Source organism: Filicampus tigris, chromosome 5 (genome assembly GCF_054856515.1).
Source record: "Filicampus tigris isolate MCC_2025a chromosome 5, RoL_Ftig_1.0, whole genome shotgun sequence".
NCBI classification, from domain to species: Eukaryota; Metazoa; Chordata; class Actinopteri; order Syngnathiformes; family Syngnathidae; genus Filicampus; species Filicampus tigris.
The window spans coordinates 2,868,809-2,884,395 of record NC_141221.1 but is presented as its reverse complement, the minus strand read 5'-3'; the positions used below and the strand labels follow the sequence as shown (position 1 = coordinate 2,884,395).

At 43.7% G+C, this 15,587-nt stretch overlaps 1 protein-coding gene across 5 annotated transcripts in view; it reads left to right on the top strand.

Moving 5' to 3' along the window:
* Positions 1–895: 895 nt before the first annotated feature.
* The window catches only part of emid1 (EMI domain containing 1), a 57,301-nt gene continuing 42,609 nt past the window's right edge, over positions 896–15,587 (top strand). For 4 of the 5 annotated variants that reach the window (XM_086030626.1, XM_086030627.1, XM_086030628.1 and 1 more), the window contains exons 1-4: positions 896–1,408; positions 2,629–2,856; positions 10,292–10,405; positions 11,245–11,348. In XM_086030626.1, the coding sequence (XP_085886752.1) occupies positions 2,690–2,856; positions 10,292–10,405; positions 11,245–11,348 (385 nt within the window). In that variant the 5' untranslated portion in view covers positions 896–1,408; positions 2,629–2,689. The remainder of the gene's footprint in view (positions 1,409–2,628; positions 2,857–10,291; positions 10,406–11,244; positions 11,349–15,587) is intronic. The other variant, XM_086030625.1, reaches the window with a different exon arrangement.

The following is a 15,587-nucleotide window of genomic DNA, read 5'->3' as shown; positions in this document are numbered from 1 at the left end:
CACCTGAGGAGTAAAGTTGCCTATCCCGCACATTCGCATCTTGGGTCGTGGTCCTGAGTTTCACCACCAGGTGTTTAGTTTGGATCAGGAGCATAGCTCTGTGGTTAGTGGCTGCTTGATTTGTAACTCTACATGTCCCACATGTATGGGCAGGCGGCTGCTTTCCTCCCACCTTCTGTCTGTCTGCATGGGCACTGATGACTCTACCAGACTGACACTAAATATACATGCCGTGATGGTGCTGAATACGCATAATTAAACTACCGTATTTAAAACCATGCAGCGTTTGAATGGTGAGGGCAAACAGTCCCGCGGGCCACAAGATTAGGTACACCTGCACAATCAAATGAGTAAGAGCTGTATGACGTGTTCAAATTATACATGATTATAATGCTGTTTTCTGCAGAACAGAAGTCCTCAAATTACAACGTACGCGACCTACTACGTTTCGACTTTACGACGTACGGCCGTGCCTCCTCTGCCAATTTGTCGCCAGCTCTATAGTGACTACGTTTACATGCAGTCAATATTCGGGTTAAAGTCAAAATTACGATTTCTGAAACATTCTGAATAACTCGTTTACATGGTTGAGCGGACAGAGTTTCTCCAGCATTTGAATGATACGGCGAAGCACGGTGTCATGACTCGCATAGACGTCATTTCCGCTTGTTACTTTCAACTGTCAATAAAACACTTGATATTCATGACACTCACTACAGGAATGAAGCAGCCAGTTTCCTCCTTGCTCCAAAAGTGTGCTTTTGTGCTGCGTCTCTGAGCTTGTCTAACTCTGCTTATGTATTTGCGGTGGGTTACGTGCCAAACAACGCACTTCCGCATATAAGCACTTCCTGTACTACAAAGACCAGGATTCGTTGCGTATGAGCATGCGCAGTGTCTCGATCATGTATGTGCGCGCCGGTAGTATCTTTGTCTTTTTAGCCCTCCTCTCCTTCTTCTCCATCCACTTCTCAGCAGTAATGCTAAGTACAGCATCTTATGCTTTTTATTGTAATGTATTTTCATTGTTTTATACAAAGTATTTTGTCGTAAATGTCGATTTTAACGGTGAAATCCGACATACATGGATATTCGTGTTACATCGCTAGCATAGCAAGTTGGAACGGAACTCATTTATAAATTGAGGACTTTCTTTATACTGCAGTTTTCATATTTAGCTCAATCAGAACAGCAACATGTTTAAAGCATGTAAGCCCATGTCATATGTCATGGCTTCACAGTGATTCTCAACCACATTACAAGTGCGAGATCAAGGGTGTTATATGGGAAATGATTTATTTAAGTGGTCATAAAATTATACATCCGCAGCAGTGGTCCTCAATCCTTTTTCTGCCACTGACCAGTTTATGGTCCTCAATACATCTCACGGATGCCGGGCAACAAAGAGGTGGGTGGATTGGGTAGTGTTGCTGATGGACATTATTCGCACACACAACTTTAAATACAACGTCAACCCAAACATTTTCTTTCCAATGATATATTGTATGCACCCCCACTAGTCTAAACACGGCATTCTGATTACAATTGTGCTTGTGGAATATTAGTTAAGAAGCAAAATCCACCAGCTCACGTTTTCTGAAGCAGAGCCGTGATTGGTCGTTACTTGAGCCCTGACCAACTGTGATGTTATAAAATATGTGCTTTGGTTCAGTAAAGGCTGGGAAACTGCCTTAACCTATATTTAAAGTCAAAGTCAACCCAAAGATATTTTTTTCAACAATATGTTCCCAGCAGGCCCATTAGTTGAAACACGGCATTCTGATTAATTTGGCATTTGTGTAATATAAGTTAAGCAGAAAAATGCATTCGTTTTTAGCTATCTCTGGGGGCGGCCATTTTGTCTTCTGTCAACTGAAAATGACATCACAACTGCTCACAACGACCAACCACGGCTGACCTGTTTTCTGAATCTGAGCCGCGATTGGTCATTGTGAGCAGCTGTGATGTCATTTTCAGTCGACATAAGACAAAACGGCCGCCCCCAGAGATGGCTAATAAAGTGGATCAACACTTATTCCACAAACGCAATATTTATCAGCTTGCCCTGTTTTAATAGTGGGCTTGCATAGAACACATTCTTGAAAACAATATATTTGGGTTGATTTCCACTTTAACAATGACTGTAGCCACAATTGACGGTCCGGCCAATCTCAACTATATTGTTGTCTTGGTAAATGTTTTTTTTTTTTTTTTTTTTTTTGATGCATCACTTGTACTGGCTCTCATAAAGAGTAACTCTTGAGTGGCCGTGTCTCGACTGCTCTTGACTTGAGCATTGTCCTCTGAGAGAGACATAGAAATGGGGCAGGGTAAAAGGACTCAGTAGGCTGTGCTTTAAAGAGACCAGAGGAGCCTATAAAAAGTGCTTTCATGCCCGCTGTTGTTCCAGCTCCATGTGCGCAGTCACACCGCGGAGAACAATTAACGCACGCAGCATGTCAGCTTTGGGTGATTAAATCATCATGCCACAAAGCGTGTACGGCTTCTGCCAACACCAAAATAATTGATCATTTACTGAATGGGATGCGCGTGTTTATTTTCGCAGCCTCTTTTTGACACATCTCTCCCTTAACTTTCCTCCCCGTTTTTTCTTTTCCGGCTCTCTAGCGGGGCTAGTGCGGCTTATTAAACCGTTCGTGGCTGCTCTTTTGCATTTGATGCCACGGCAATGGGACATTGCCAAAGGGAGAACGTGTTCGCGCGTTGCAAGAAAAGTTTGCTTTGGACAGTGCTGCTCCTCTGGCTGTGCACGCCCGCTGACGGAACCTGGAAGACGGGACTTTACAAAGCCAGAGAGCAAGCTGCAGCCTCTCATACCTCCGTCTATCAGAAAAGGTAAGCATCTTTTAATCACTTGGTCTGTTTGACTGCGCATTCTTTGCGTACGGATGAGCACGGATGCACGTGACGCTTTTTTTTAAAATCGAGTACTCATATTGTGTGTCGATGCGTGTAACGTGCTTCTTTCCTTTCTCCATCTATCTACCGGGTCTCATTGTATTCTTGACATTTGGTTTCCCTTTTCCTGTACCGTGTGTGCTGAGTGCTCTCATCCTGAAATTGATCCACCCTCTTGAGAGCACGTCCCCTCTCCTAGATGCACAAGATGTAACATTTACTGAAGTTGTCTTTTTAAATGTAGATATTTGTTTCTCTTCTGGAAACAGAAACCGTTTGAACTCGGAGGTGACTTATTCCCACCTTGCAAATATTTATGGTGTCAAGCTCTTGACTAGTTGCAATGTTTAAAAAGGGCCAGGGGGATAATGAAATTCCATTTTCAAGGGATGCTTGCTATGTCACCACATTTTAGAATCCAAATCTTGTTTGTAAATGCATTTGAGTCCTGAGTTATGTATTTATGCAGGACTTGGGGAATGCTGTTTGAATGATTCTGGTTGTGTAATGCTAGAAATTCGTTTTACAAAGTGCTGCTTATTGTTTGTTAATGTAAATCAGCACCTCTCAACAAAGGTGGGTGAGGGTGTTGGTGGGTTGACATGATTTTTCAATGATATATTTTCATCATAGTTCATTTTGCCATTAAACAATTCTCTCCAAGACCAGCTATAGGCACAGAATGGGTCCCAGGTCAGTTTTTATTGGGTTGCCTATAGTTAAAAGAATGAATAGAAAAAGCTACAATTTATTTATTGATTGTGAAGTTAGCTTTTTGGGATTATGAGTGTTGTAATAAAATAATGTCTACTGTGATCATGAATTCAGCTATATGGTGACGAGTGGTTAGCACATCTGCCTCACAGTTCACAGTTAGGTCGTCAAAGACTTAACCTCACAAGCACTCTGATTCGAATCCGGGTTCCAGGTTTGAATCCAGTGTGGAGTTGGCATGTTCTCCCTGACATTGTGAGTGTATGTGAGGTTGTGACCCTAAATCAGGGGACACCAACCGTTTTGAAACCAACAGCTGTATTGAGCACTGTTTAATGCAAAGGGCTTGATATACACTTCTGAAGTAACACATTCCCTTAAATTCACTCTGTGAAGACAGCGATCATGTTAATGATTCTATGATGAATTATAAGTTATATTATAATGATGACTGGCAATATGCTGCAACAAATTTCTAAAAACCATCAAGAGTTTACATTTTCAAATGACCACTTGTGCAACATTCCCACAGGGAATCGCAATGTCCCACCACTAGTGCGCCTTAGAGAGCAACTTTCCGGTAGGGTGGTCATCTCGGTCAAAGAATCGAAATTTACCTTAAAATGTGTGTAGTCAGATAGGCTTTATGGCTCTCGGGGAGGAGGGGGGGGCTTCAACTCCGAATAACAAGGAGGCACACTCTGCTGGGCATGTCCAGGTGGCTTTCGTGGCTCCCAGCCTGTGCTGCGCTGGCCAACCTCGCTGCTTGGCTCCCCTTGTCACTCATGGCCTCGGGTCTGTGGACATATTTACTAAACACAAGCATCTGGGACTTCATTGCATCTGGACTCACTTTCTTCCCCTGAAAGTTGAGAAGTTTACAGTGAGTCTGTAAGTGGTAGATAACATTTGCCGGACGGGAGCTGCTGCGGCATCCACAAAAGGGTCAGGGGGTTTAAGGAGTCATGTGACCGAGCGAGACTATAGGAAACATTTAGGAGCGTTTGTCACAGCGATATTTTAAAAAGCTAATATTTTGCTTGTCTTTTGTAAGTAAATAAAAGGGGAATATTTAAAAATCTAGAACGCAGACAGATCCTTGTAAAAATGCAGTCCACTTTGACAATCACACACACAAAAAAAAGCTCTTTTACGTTGTCTTGAATTGTGTTTTGGCCTGGTGTGTCTATTGTCTCCCAGAGAGAAAATTTGCACAATGAAGTTCAGACATTCTCATATTAGCAGAGGGAGAAAAGACGAATGCATTCCCACCAAAGCATTAGTCAAATGAAAGGGGATTAACACTACTTGAGTAATTTCTCGACTGGTCCGGTCACTCTGTAGTGGTGTTGATAAAGCGTTCATTCACCCTCGTCCTCCTTTAAATCTACACCGCTCAGTCCTCTGAAAGGGGGGGGTAGTGGCTTTATTTGGTGCCTCGTCCATTTCTTTATCTTCCCCCTTGAGCACTTGTCATGGTCTGACAGGCAGTCTGAGCCCTATGGCCTGCCTCATTCCTCATCCATCTTAACCATGTCCACCTTTCTTTAAGCATGGGAATAGCAGAGGACTGAGATTCCAGTGGCTCAGCTCTGTGGGGCTTAAAGCGGAATGCCTCAGGAGTTCACCCAATAAACTTCATTGAAAAAGTATCTTTGAAAGCGGCGACACATAACAACACTGGCTATTCTTAATTTATTTAGTTAGTTTGTTAGTTTCATTTATTGGCCACAAAGCGGAAATGTGTCTTTTGTCTCAAATGCAGTAAGAAAACATCTAAATCTTCCCAAGCTTTCTTGGCGTTTCCTGAAAAATATTGGTCGCTCAACTTTATCCTTGTGTTCTATTTTTGCTTTTCTCAGTCTTAATTCACCTCTTTTTTTTTCCCCCCCGTTCAGCATAGCCGTGTAGTGTGGAAGTAGGTGAATGACATTATGGTCAGATTTCCCCTGAGCAGGCCTGCGTGTGGATTTATAGGCGTCCTGTATGTTGCCATAGCACTTGTCCAGGGTGGGTTGGACGGTCGGGCGGGTTGGACGGTCGACGCGCTGGAGTAATGTAGGCAGGTGATCGGACAGGACACAGGAATTGAAATCCCCGAGCAAAAGGACCGGGTTGGTTAACAGCGCGGGACAGAGCGCTGTTCTAGCTCTCAGCTATTCTAGCCACGGCTCTCACAAAGTCAGGCCCAGGTACATCGACCAGTATGATTGTAATCTGGCCAAATTCTCTTGGACGATAGAAGGGATGAAATGAGACCACCAGGATTTCAAAGTCGTGCGTGCATACCCGTTCCTGGACGGCGTACTGTAGCCCAGCTTTTTTCCACGTAGACACACAAACCACCGCCAGTAGTTTTCCGCGATGCATTAATGTCTCCGTCAGCCTGTATCGTATCGTAGCGTAGCCCGACAGATTTGGGTCTGACGTCTCCTCGCTCACTCGCCACTCCGTAAAACAGATGACGTTGCTCTGTCTGAATTCACTGTCGTATTGCACTTCATGCACTAAACACTTCATGCGTCTTGTTGCTCAGAGAGCGAACATTAGAAAAAGTTATTAACGGTAAGGGATCTGGGTCTGGTCTGCTGCCGCGTTTCCTTAAACTCACTCTCGAACCTTTTTTATTTTTTTTTATTTTTTTTTTTTTTAGTCCATTTCCACGTTCCAGTGGTTTTTCAGTTCGGGGTACTTGTCAAGTAAATCCAAGTCCAAGTCTCTAGCTTTGACAAATTGCCTGAGGAACAACAGCTTATCCCGCGTGCAGCAGAGGACGCCGACTTTTCCGTGTACGCTCCATACTTCAGTGATTAAACTACTCAGAAGGCATACGGCCAGCCAAAGTATCATACGGACATCAAACTTCATTTTGCCATAAAGATCATGTGGCTTCAATCACTTAAAACGACATGAAACATCTACACGTGATGGCACTGCGGCCATGACACACTCAAAGGCGACAGGTGTCCACACCTGAAAGGCCCGGACAGACAAAGACATATGAGGCTTTTCCTTGTTTCTCCATGGCCGCTGTGAGGGAGGCTCTTCACTTTGACCTTTGATGACCTTTAGGGTGCTTTGACTGCTCTGCTTGTCATCTGAAATACATACACACACACACACGCACATGCTTTGAACTTTCAGCATAAAGAGCCACCATCCCTTGTGTGTCTTATCTTCTATTGCTCATTTAATAGGCCACCATCCCTTGTGTATCTTATCATCTATTGCTCATTCCATTTCTCCTATTTCATTTCCAAGTCAATACGTCTTTTAGCTTTTCAAGCGGCTGCAGATTGTGACACCCGCTCGCTTCAGTAAAGGCGTTGCAACGTGTCCTCAGCACATTTGTCTCATAAGCCCCTCCTAGCCTGCGTGATTAGATCTGTCTCGTAATTGTCTTTGCCTCTTTTGACCATGTCCCCATGGGAAGCTTCTTGTGTGACCCTTAGGAGAAAACTCTCCTCTTTCTGCCATGTCTGTGCTTCCCCGAAGCAGTTTCCCGTAAGACACAAATGAAGACAGACTCCCTTAGGTTTTTGGCCGTGGCCCCCTGTTTAGTTTAGTTAAACACACCCACACATATTTTATCATTATAACATTGGCAAAAATGCATCTAATGGTAATCCAAGGCCTTTGCGCAGTAGTGCAGCCTCCTGCCATCCCCCTAAAAGTTACTGACACATCTTCCACCGGCATCTGCTCATGCAACAGTTTTTGCCCTCTTAAGCTTTTGTCTGCCAGCGTTTTCCCTCTTCTCCCAGTCCTCGGTACAAAGTGTACCAAGCAGTCTCATGAAAGATGCAGGCTGCGTGAGCTGCAAGACGACCAGATGGGCCAACGCTGAGGATTCACTAAAATGTCATTTTCAAATTGTTGGCCACAAAAGATGGCCAATGATTTATTTATTGTGCAGCAATGTCATTGTGCCATGTGTGCTTTCGGGAGATGATGCACACATTGGACTAAGGGGAAATTGTTGACTGCTTTGAAATGAGAGGTGTATACACTCATGTGACCATAGGACACCACAAAACATTTCAAAGAAGTACTGTATGATAGTTATTGGAAATTAAATGAGGCGACTTGACTGGCTATACAGCATTTTACAACCTTGTTGTGTAACCCTATTCAGCTACTTGTGCTCTACACACAATTACCTTTAAGCTTCCAGGTACAAAGATGGAATGTATCCCTGTATGCTCCCGTGCTTGGAGAAATGATTGTTCTCCGTTTTGTCATACGTCATTGCTCATTAAGGTAAGCTCGTTCGGAAATGATAAAATGCCAGGTGTTCTTATTACCGGTACAGTCACCAAAGTTGGTGTTTCCTCTGTGATAATTACCTAAGTGCAACACAAAGAGAGCAGGAGGCCATAAAAGTCACCCCCGCTCGTGGCAATCTTGAGCAGTTCCCAGGTGTACCTCGACATACTCCCCCAGAGCCTGGGAACTTGATCATTATCAGTTGGTTGTGGGTGATGAATGCGTGAGAGAGGACCACCCCTACATTATGCTGCTCAACTTGACTGGGTCACCTTAACTTCTAACATTTTCCACTAATGATTAGAAATGTGTGTCCCTCATGTGAAGCCATAGATATTTTGTTACCATCAATCTAAATTGCTGTATTTAGAAAAAAAACAACAACATCTTTTTCAAATTAGGTTTCTCTATCTTGGCTTGACGTTTTATAAATCCTGTAGCAATAGTTTCCCCAGTGTCCAAAACCTCTGATTGGACAATGGAGCCCTAATTAAAGTGGGATAACTTAAAGGGTCATATTTAATATGGCTGAGTCTCTATTAAACAAATCACCATTAAATAATGAGGATTCTAAACTGGAGAGGATATTGTTTGTCTCGAGTAATCAAAATGAAGTCTAACGCAATGCCAATGTCAGCCATGATTTGGCTTGAAAATAAAAATAAATCTAACGTATGAGATGCATGTTATCAAAAGGCCTTGAACACCACAGAAGGCGACACAGAAGAATGCTTCTGTCAGTTATGAAAAAAAAAACTGTTCACACCATCAGTAGAAGTCAAGCTTATTATGGATAAGGTATGTGAAAATGTAGAGTCAGATATTTCAAACAATGTGTAGACCTTTTCTATATTTAAGTATGGGAAAAGACAGGTTGCTTTCAGGAAAAACAGACAGTGACAGTGACTGACAGAAGAAACGAAGGTTAGCATGTGAGAGTGATGTGAAGAGGAATTTATGATGAAGGGAAAGGAACTTACCGCATCATGTGTCAAACAGTGGAAGCGCTGTTATGACAGTAACATACAATGTTATCGATGATGTGACAGATGGATTGTGAAGTGTATAATGTGATCAAGAAGGTGGACCTCAGGTTACTTGTTGACGTCCCGTCCCTTTTTCACCAGAGTGTACCTTTTTGTCTGATGTCCACTAAGCTCAAATCGCAAGTTGTTTTTGAGTTTGCCTAAAAGCTGCATCCATTTTGTGATGCTGTTCACTCAATATGGAAACTCATCTATTAGGAGGATTTCCAATCCTAGCTCAGAAGGGAAACAGGTCCAACACGGTAATAGCAAGGCGTACCTAATCAAGTGCACAGAGCGAGTGTACAAAGGTTTACAGTAGACTGCATCTTTTTTTTTTTTTTTTTTTTTTTTTTTTTCAAATCAGCAGATCTGTGTGTGCGGCCACCACCACATGTGGGCATTGTTAATGGCTGCTGCTTAGCATCCTCTGCCTTTGGCGCTTTCTCTTAGTCTCTCTCCCACGAACATATGGTCATGCCTATTGACAAACAGACGGTGGTGCCCCCCTCCCACGCTTGCAAACACATTGGCAGCAGAACACACAAAAAAGTTCTGCGCCAAGTGGCCTGCAGTTTCCTTTGTGGTTTGTAAATGGAGCTCACGGTTACTGAGCTGCACAGTTATTGGTTGTGTAAACACACCATGCTAATAGTTTGCCATGTTTGTCCTCCAGCTATCACCATATGAATGTAATCGGGGGCATTGCACACGTCATTGTTAATGAAATCATGGGAACACATGTCACATTTAGCTACCTCATTGTTACAGTTTTTTGCAACCTAAAATTGCGGGATCAGATGAGAAAACCTTTTTTTTTTTTTTTTTCTTCGTCAAGCCTACTAGCAGATGTGAAGCAAATAAGCTTATTATCATGTCAGGTTGTTCTTTTCACACTCCCAGACACTTAGGGAAATGTCTTGCGAAGCTTCTGTGGACATAGAGGGCACTCCTGACCTTGCACTGGCATGTACTCAAACACTCCCATCTCAGTATGAGACCTCATCTGCTCTTCAGAGTGACATTATCTGAGCACTGAATGCAATGAATGAATACAACAGTGTAAATGGGGCTTACAATGCACTTCTGCCTATCTCGTGGCTGAATTGAACTCTGCAAACACCATAAAGGAGTTTCAACACAAAGGACTTCGTTGGGGGCAGCGAATGAAGACATTGGCATAGTGAATGTGAAGCTAATTTCCCATTGTAAGCATAATGCATTGTGGGTGTCCTTGTTACTGTATACAAATGATGTACTTGTTTAAATATTTACTTCCTGAAATGCTATTTTCATGTATCTGAAGAAACACATTTTCCGCCAGCTTGTTTTCAGTTGTTTTTTTTTTTTTGTGTGTGTCCCTTCAGAAACTGGTGTCCTCATACTGTCACAAGGACAGTGAGTTGCCAAGTGCAGAATGGGACAGTCGTGCAGAGAGTCTACCAGACATGCCGCTGGCCACAAGGATGTACAGGGGGCAGGTGAGCAGAAGAAGCAACTATACCTATCTCTACACCAGCGTCGCTGATCTGTGAATGCTCAATAATATTCTGCACTTTGATTTGTATGAGGAGCTCTGAAAGATAAACAATCTGTTAGAACATATATACTGTCTGTCTGTGTCTATGTGTATCTGTCTATCTATCTATCTCTCTATCTCTCGCTTTTTTTCCCCCTGTAAGCTGCCTTCATGCTTTAGATTTTGATAAAGCATGCGGTCATGCAAGGCTCAGGGTTGCCAAATAAGGTCTTTGTCCCACTACGAGGGCTCATTTACCGTGTGTTTAGCCGGGTCTTCTTCTGGAAGTCTTACGAAACTTGGCACTCTTGAACAAAAATGAACGTGTTGTTGTTCACAGACACCAGAACGAGTGTGTTCAAACAAATGTTTATCGGGCGGAAATACACTATGTTCAGTTTGCCAAAAAATATGAATGAGTTCATGAACTCGCGTTCATTGAACTCATTCAGGTATAGCCCTGGCATACTTCAATCCATTGATTGGCCAACTGAGAATTGTCCCTACGAATGGGAGTGACACAAAAGGTGCCATTGCCGAAACAAAGCTTGTTTTCTCTCAGGAAATAGCCACACCACATGAAGACAGAGCATGAAATGCTGTCCCCCTTTTTACCCTTGTTTACGTTGTCACATCCCTGTTACTGATTCTTTGTCACATTTATAGGCATTTGTGTGCATGTAGTTGGCGCAACCATTACAGGCCTACTATGAAAACAAAAGCCAGATCAAGGTTTATTGGTGCAAGCTTTACTGTGATGAATTAGGTGTGTAATGCTTTTACATGTGTTGTGTTTTCCAGCTACAGGACAGTTGTTAGACCTTCCTATAAAACGGTGTACCGCACCTTGACCTCGCTGGAGTGGAAATGCTGTGCAGGATTTAGCGGGACCGCGTGTGAAGAAGGTAAGTCCAAAAAGCAAGACAGAGCAGGATATGGTTTTGAAAAGGAAGTTTGCTTAATGAATGGCATTATACAATTTTCGTTTTCATACGTACAGTATGGTGATAAAATCAAACCGGTGTCCTTATAACAGTTAGTACAATACAATTTTATTTATATAGCAAATATAGACATAAATAATATATAAATAAAAATACAAGTTTCCGGTAACATTTTTAAAGCATCTTCGAATGCCCTGGAAATAAAATGGATTGTTATTATTATTGTTAATGATTAATGATAACTAAGGTTTAAAACTTAAACACTTCAGCCTGGTTTCTATTGATTTCTATTGATAATTCATCAGGTTAAATTAGTTCATTTTGCTCCTGCATTATTGCTTTTTTTCCTTTTGTGTGGTTTTGTGGTATGGCCGGTACATGGTCATCATCCTCTCAAAGTGCCCTGTTAGCATGGCTGTTTTCTTTTTGTGACCACAGTAGCTGCTTGAGATGCACGCATGCACGCACACGCACACACATGCGCAATTCCCTGGCAAAGGCACCTCTGCACACACTGTCTAGGAAGGAGGGTGGAGTGTCAATTTCGGGCCTGCGCTCTTCTGAGGGTAACACAAATTGTCAGGCATTTGAAACACAAAGCACAATAAATATTGACAGTGTTTAAGGTGGTCACTTTTTGTGTGGTACTGAAAGCAGGGCCTGTTTGTCCAACAGCCTGCAGGTGAGCTCCACGTGATCGCGCAAGTCACAATACAACCTCACCCACCATAATGTGAAGTTGACAAGCGGACTAGACTTTACTTAACAAAAGCAGAGGAGAGAGGAAATTATCCAATTAAGTTGTTGCCAAAGGAGATTCCCCTCGGGTTGCCATGGCAGCAGGGGGCTGTCGAGCCAGCAGGGATGCTGGGATTAGCCACTTAACTGAACGCTCTTTCGGGTGGCTCAGATCACAGGCTGCACTGAGTGGAAGTGACAGTTTGCATTCACGGCGGCCTTAGTCTCTGGCACCGCCGACGCTATCCAGGGCCACCGGCGCTTTGTTCTGTCCCCGCCATGTGAGCAGAACCGCTAAGAGGACCTCAGAACCTGCCGGCGCGGCTGACGCCCCGCCTCATTCACAGCTTGAATCGAAAATAAAAGCTGGCCACACGGGCAAAGCCGGACCACGTTGCGGGCTTAGATCTGTTGCCACAGTGTAAAGTGAAATTGCACACGCAGTTCACTGAGTGCACGTTTGAAAGGCAAACTCTTAATACCAGTTTGGGACTCAGTCTGCTTTTCTTTGGGGATTGTCTTTGACATTTCAGTGAGGCCTGTTACATTTTTTTTATACCTTAAAGAGGGGAAGTCAACCCAAACATATTTTTTTCAAGAATATGTTCCGTGCAAGCCCACTAGTTGGGACAGGGTATTCTGATAAATATTGCGTTTGTGGAATAAGTGTTCATGCACTTGTTTTTAGCCATCTCTAGGGACGGCCATTTTGTCTTCAGTCGACTGAAAATGACATCACAACTGCTCACAACGACCAATCACGGCTCAGATTCAGAAAACAGCTCAGCCGTGGTTGGTCGTTGTGAGCAGTTGTGATGTCATTTTCAGGCGACAGAAGACAAAATGGCCGCCCCCAGAGAGAGTGGATTAACACTTATTCCACAAACGCAAAATGAATCAGAATGCCCCGTTTCAACTAGTGGGCCTGCTGGGAACATATTCTTGAAAAAAAATATGTTTGGGTTGACTTCTGCTTTAAATTGAATTCAACATACTATTTAACACGCAGACATTCTAGCATACCTTTTAAAAATCCACTGTCTCAGCAAAACATTAACATTCTACTTTAGAGCTCATGAATCTCATTGAAAAGGCGAAGCTTCATACAGTACCTTTGACGGATCTCTCGTTCCCTTCACCCGTATTGTTCTGCTTGTCAGACTGTGCAAAATGTGTATGATCCGCTCATTTAGTTCGACCCCCATCGCTCTTTCAACGGTCCACCCCAGGTCACCGCTGACTCCAAGTCCCGGTATGCATTATGACAGTGTTAACATGCTGCCTGCCTGAAGGTGCAAAGTGAGGATAGGCTGTACGCACGTTGATGGTGCTCTCACTGATGTGGTTAAATGTAGATGAGAGAGTTGTTTTCTCTTGTGTTCGTCCATTCTCACCAGCCCCCCGCCTTCCAGCGATCAACAAACATAAATCAGCTGGTCCGGCGGAGGAGAAGTCGAGATAACACGTTTCTTTTTTAGTTTTGTGTTTCCCAAAACCAAGGCAGCAGCAGCAGCAGCATGCTGAGATAAATGAGGGAGGATAATATGGAATGATGGTGCCATGCTGTCACACAGGATTTCAGGCCTATCATATTCATACTTCTAAAGCAAAAACATTACATCACATCAGGGTTCATAACCAAGCGTGCACTCCTTCCGAGTCCACGCGGGGTAAGATAACACTACATCCGACAGGCACCGCTCACATGCGCTCTTTTCCTGACTGTCTCACCCCGACCTCGGGCTTTGACTGGAATTCCAGGCCAGTGGTGTAATTACTGAGTTCTAATTGTTTTCTGTGAGGTTTGGGAGATATTGTCTTACTTCTGGACTGGGAACATAATGGTCTTTATCGCTGATTGAGTCCAATGGAGGGGAAAAAAAAAAGTCTAAGTATTTGCAGATGGAGGAAATGTCATAGCTTGCCAAGAGGAGAGATTTAATGTATGCTTGGTTAGCTTTGGCATTCCATAGAAGTACAGTAAATGCTTCTTTTCAGCAGAGATGAGCACTTTACCTTATTTTGCCGGTCCGTCCGCAGTCTGCGACCTGGGCACCCTTCCGTCATCGTGCCTCCGTCCCTCCTTATTCATAAAAATAATCATCCTCCGACCCCGTCCGTCCTCGTCCTTTTAAAGCGCTTCCGTCCTTACATTCTGTCAGTCCGACCCCGACGCCCAACAATAAATAGTTAAAGCATCCGTGGGAGCGATGCTAATGACAGAGGTTTCATGATTCATAAACATTATTTAAAGCTCTTTAGCTGGCTAGTTTTCTATTCACATCACGTTACCGGCTGGGAGTATTGTGAGTGGACTGAATTGTTTACAACTGTTTAACCAAGATGGCAGCATTTAGCTGCCAACGCAACCACATTCGGTCACTGGACCATTCCGTGCCTTGGATGGAATGCCCATCTCTGCTTTTCAGATGGCTTATCATTCAAAATAAATATCAAAATTAGTCCTCATTAGGAGACAACGCAGTGATATCAGGATGAATTGAACTTTTGAAGTTGGATTTTAAATATTTCCTTCCATCGGCAGCAGTGCTGCTGGTTGCCAGTATTCAAACGTATCTTAACATTTATCTTCTCTTGGGAGTGGACCGTGACGACACCTGATATCGCGGTTGTGATTTGATGTATGGAGGACAGCCATCAATGACGTGAGTGAACCTTATCACAGGAAGGGGGGCTGCTCGGCTGCACACGGCATATGGGGGAACGTAGGCACGAATTAGCACGGCTGTCAAAGCTCCGCCGCAGGGGGTACCCATCAAGACATATCTCACAGCCACGCGGGGGAGGCTGCGGTTTTTGAAATGCAATTTGCAGTATGACTGGGAGGCCGAGGCGCGTTGTTCTTAATAAGCCGCGGAAACTTAATCTGTGTTTTCACAGCTCTGCCAGGCCTTATCACGGGCCTACACTCTCAAGCCAGTTCTTTAAATATCATTCAGTCACACTTTGCAAAGGAAACGTGGGAGCGTGTATGGATGTTGTGTGTGTGTGTGTGCGAGCCTCCGCCAAAGTGGGAATGTGGGTTTGGAGGCGGGAAACGTTTGCGTACGAGGATTTGTTCAGTGAAAGATGCAGCTGTTCAGTGTGATTAGCTGCTGCAAGCTTGCAGGCTTGAGTGGCTGCGAGTGGAGAAAAACCAGCAATAGGTGAACCAGAGCAGCTGATCTCCTTTCCCGCTCCTCGTGGCCTGCGACCGCAAAGCTATGAAAGACTGCCAATGCATCTTTCATTCAAATGTCAGACTCTCCTGGAGATGTTTCGATGTTGCGTTTGGCCCCTTGTCATTTGACGTACATACCCCCACACATCATTTTGATGTACTTCCGAAGTCTACAGAGAAACACAAAGCTGTCTTCGGGCAGCCTGAACTGGTTGCCAGCCAATCGCAGTTACTAAAATCAATTCAGACTGATTATAACACTTACTTGGTGCCTGTTCTCA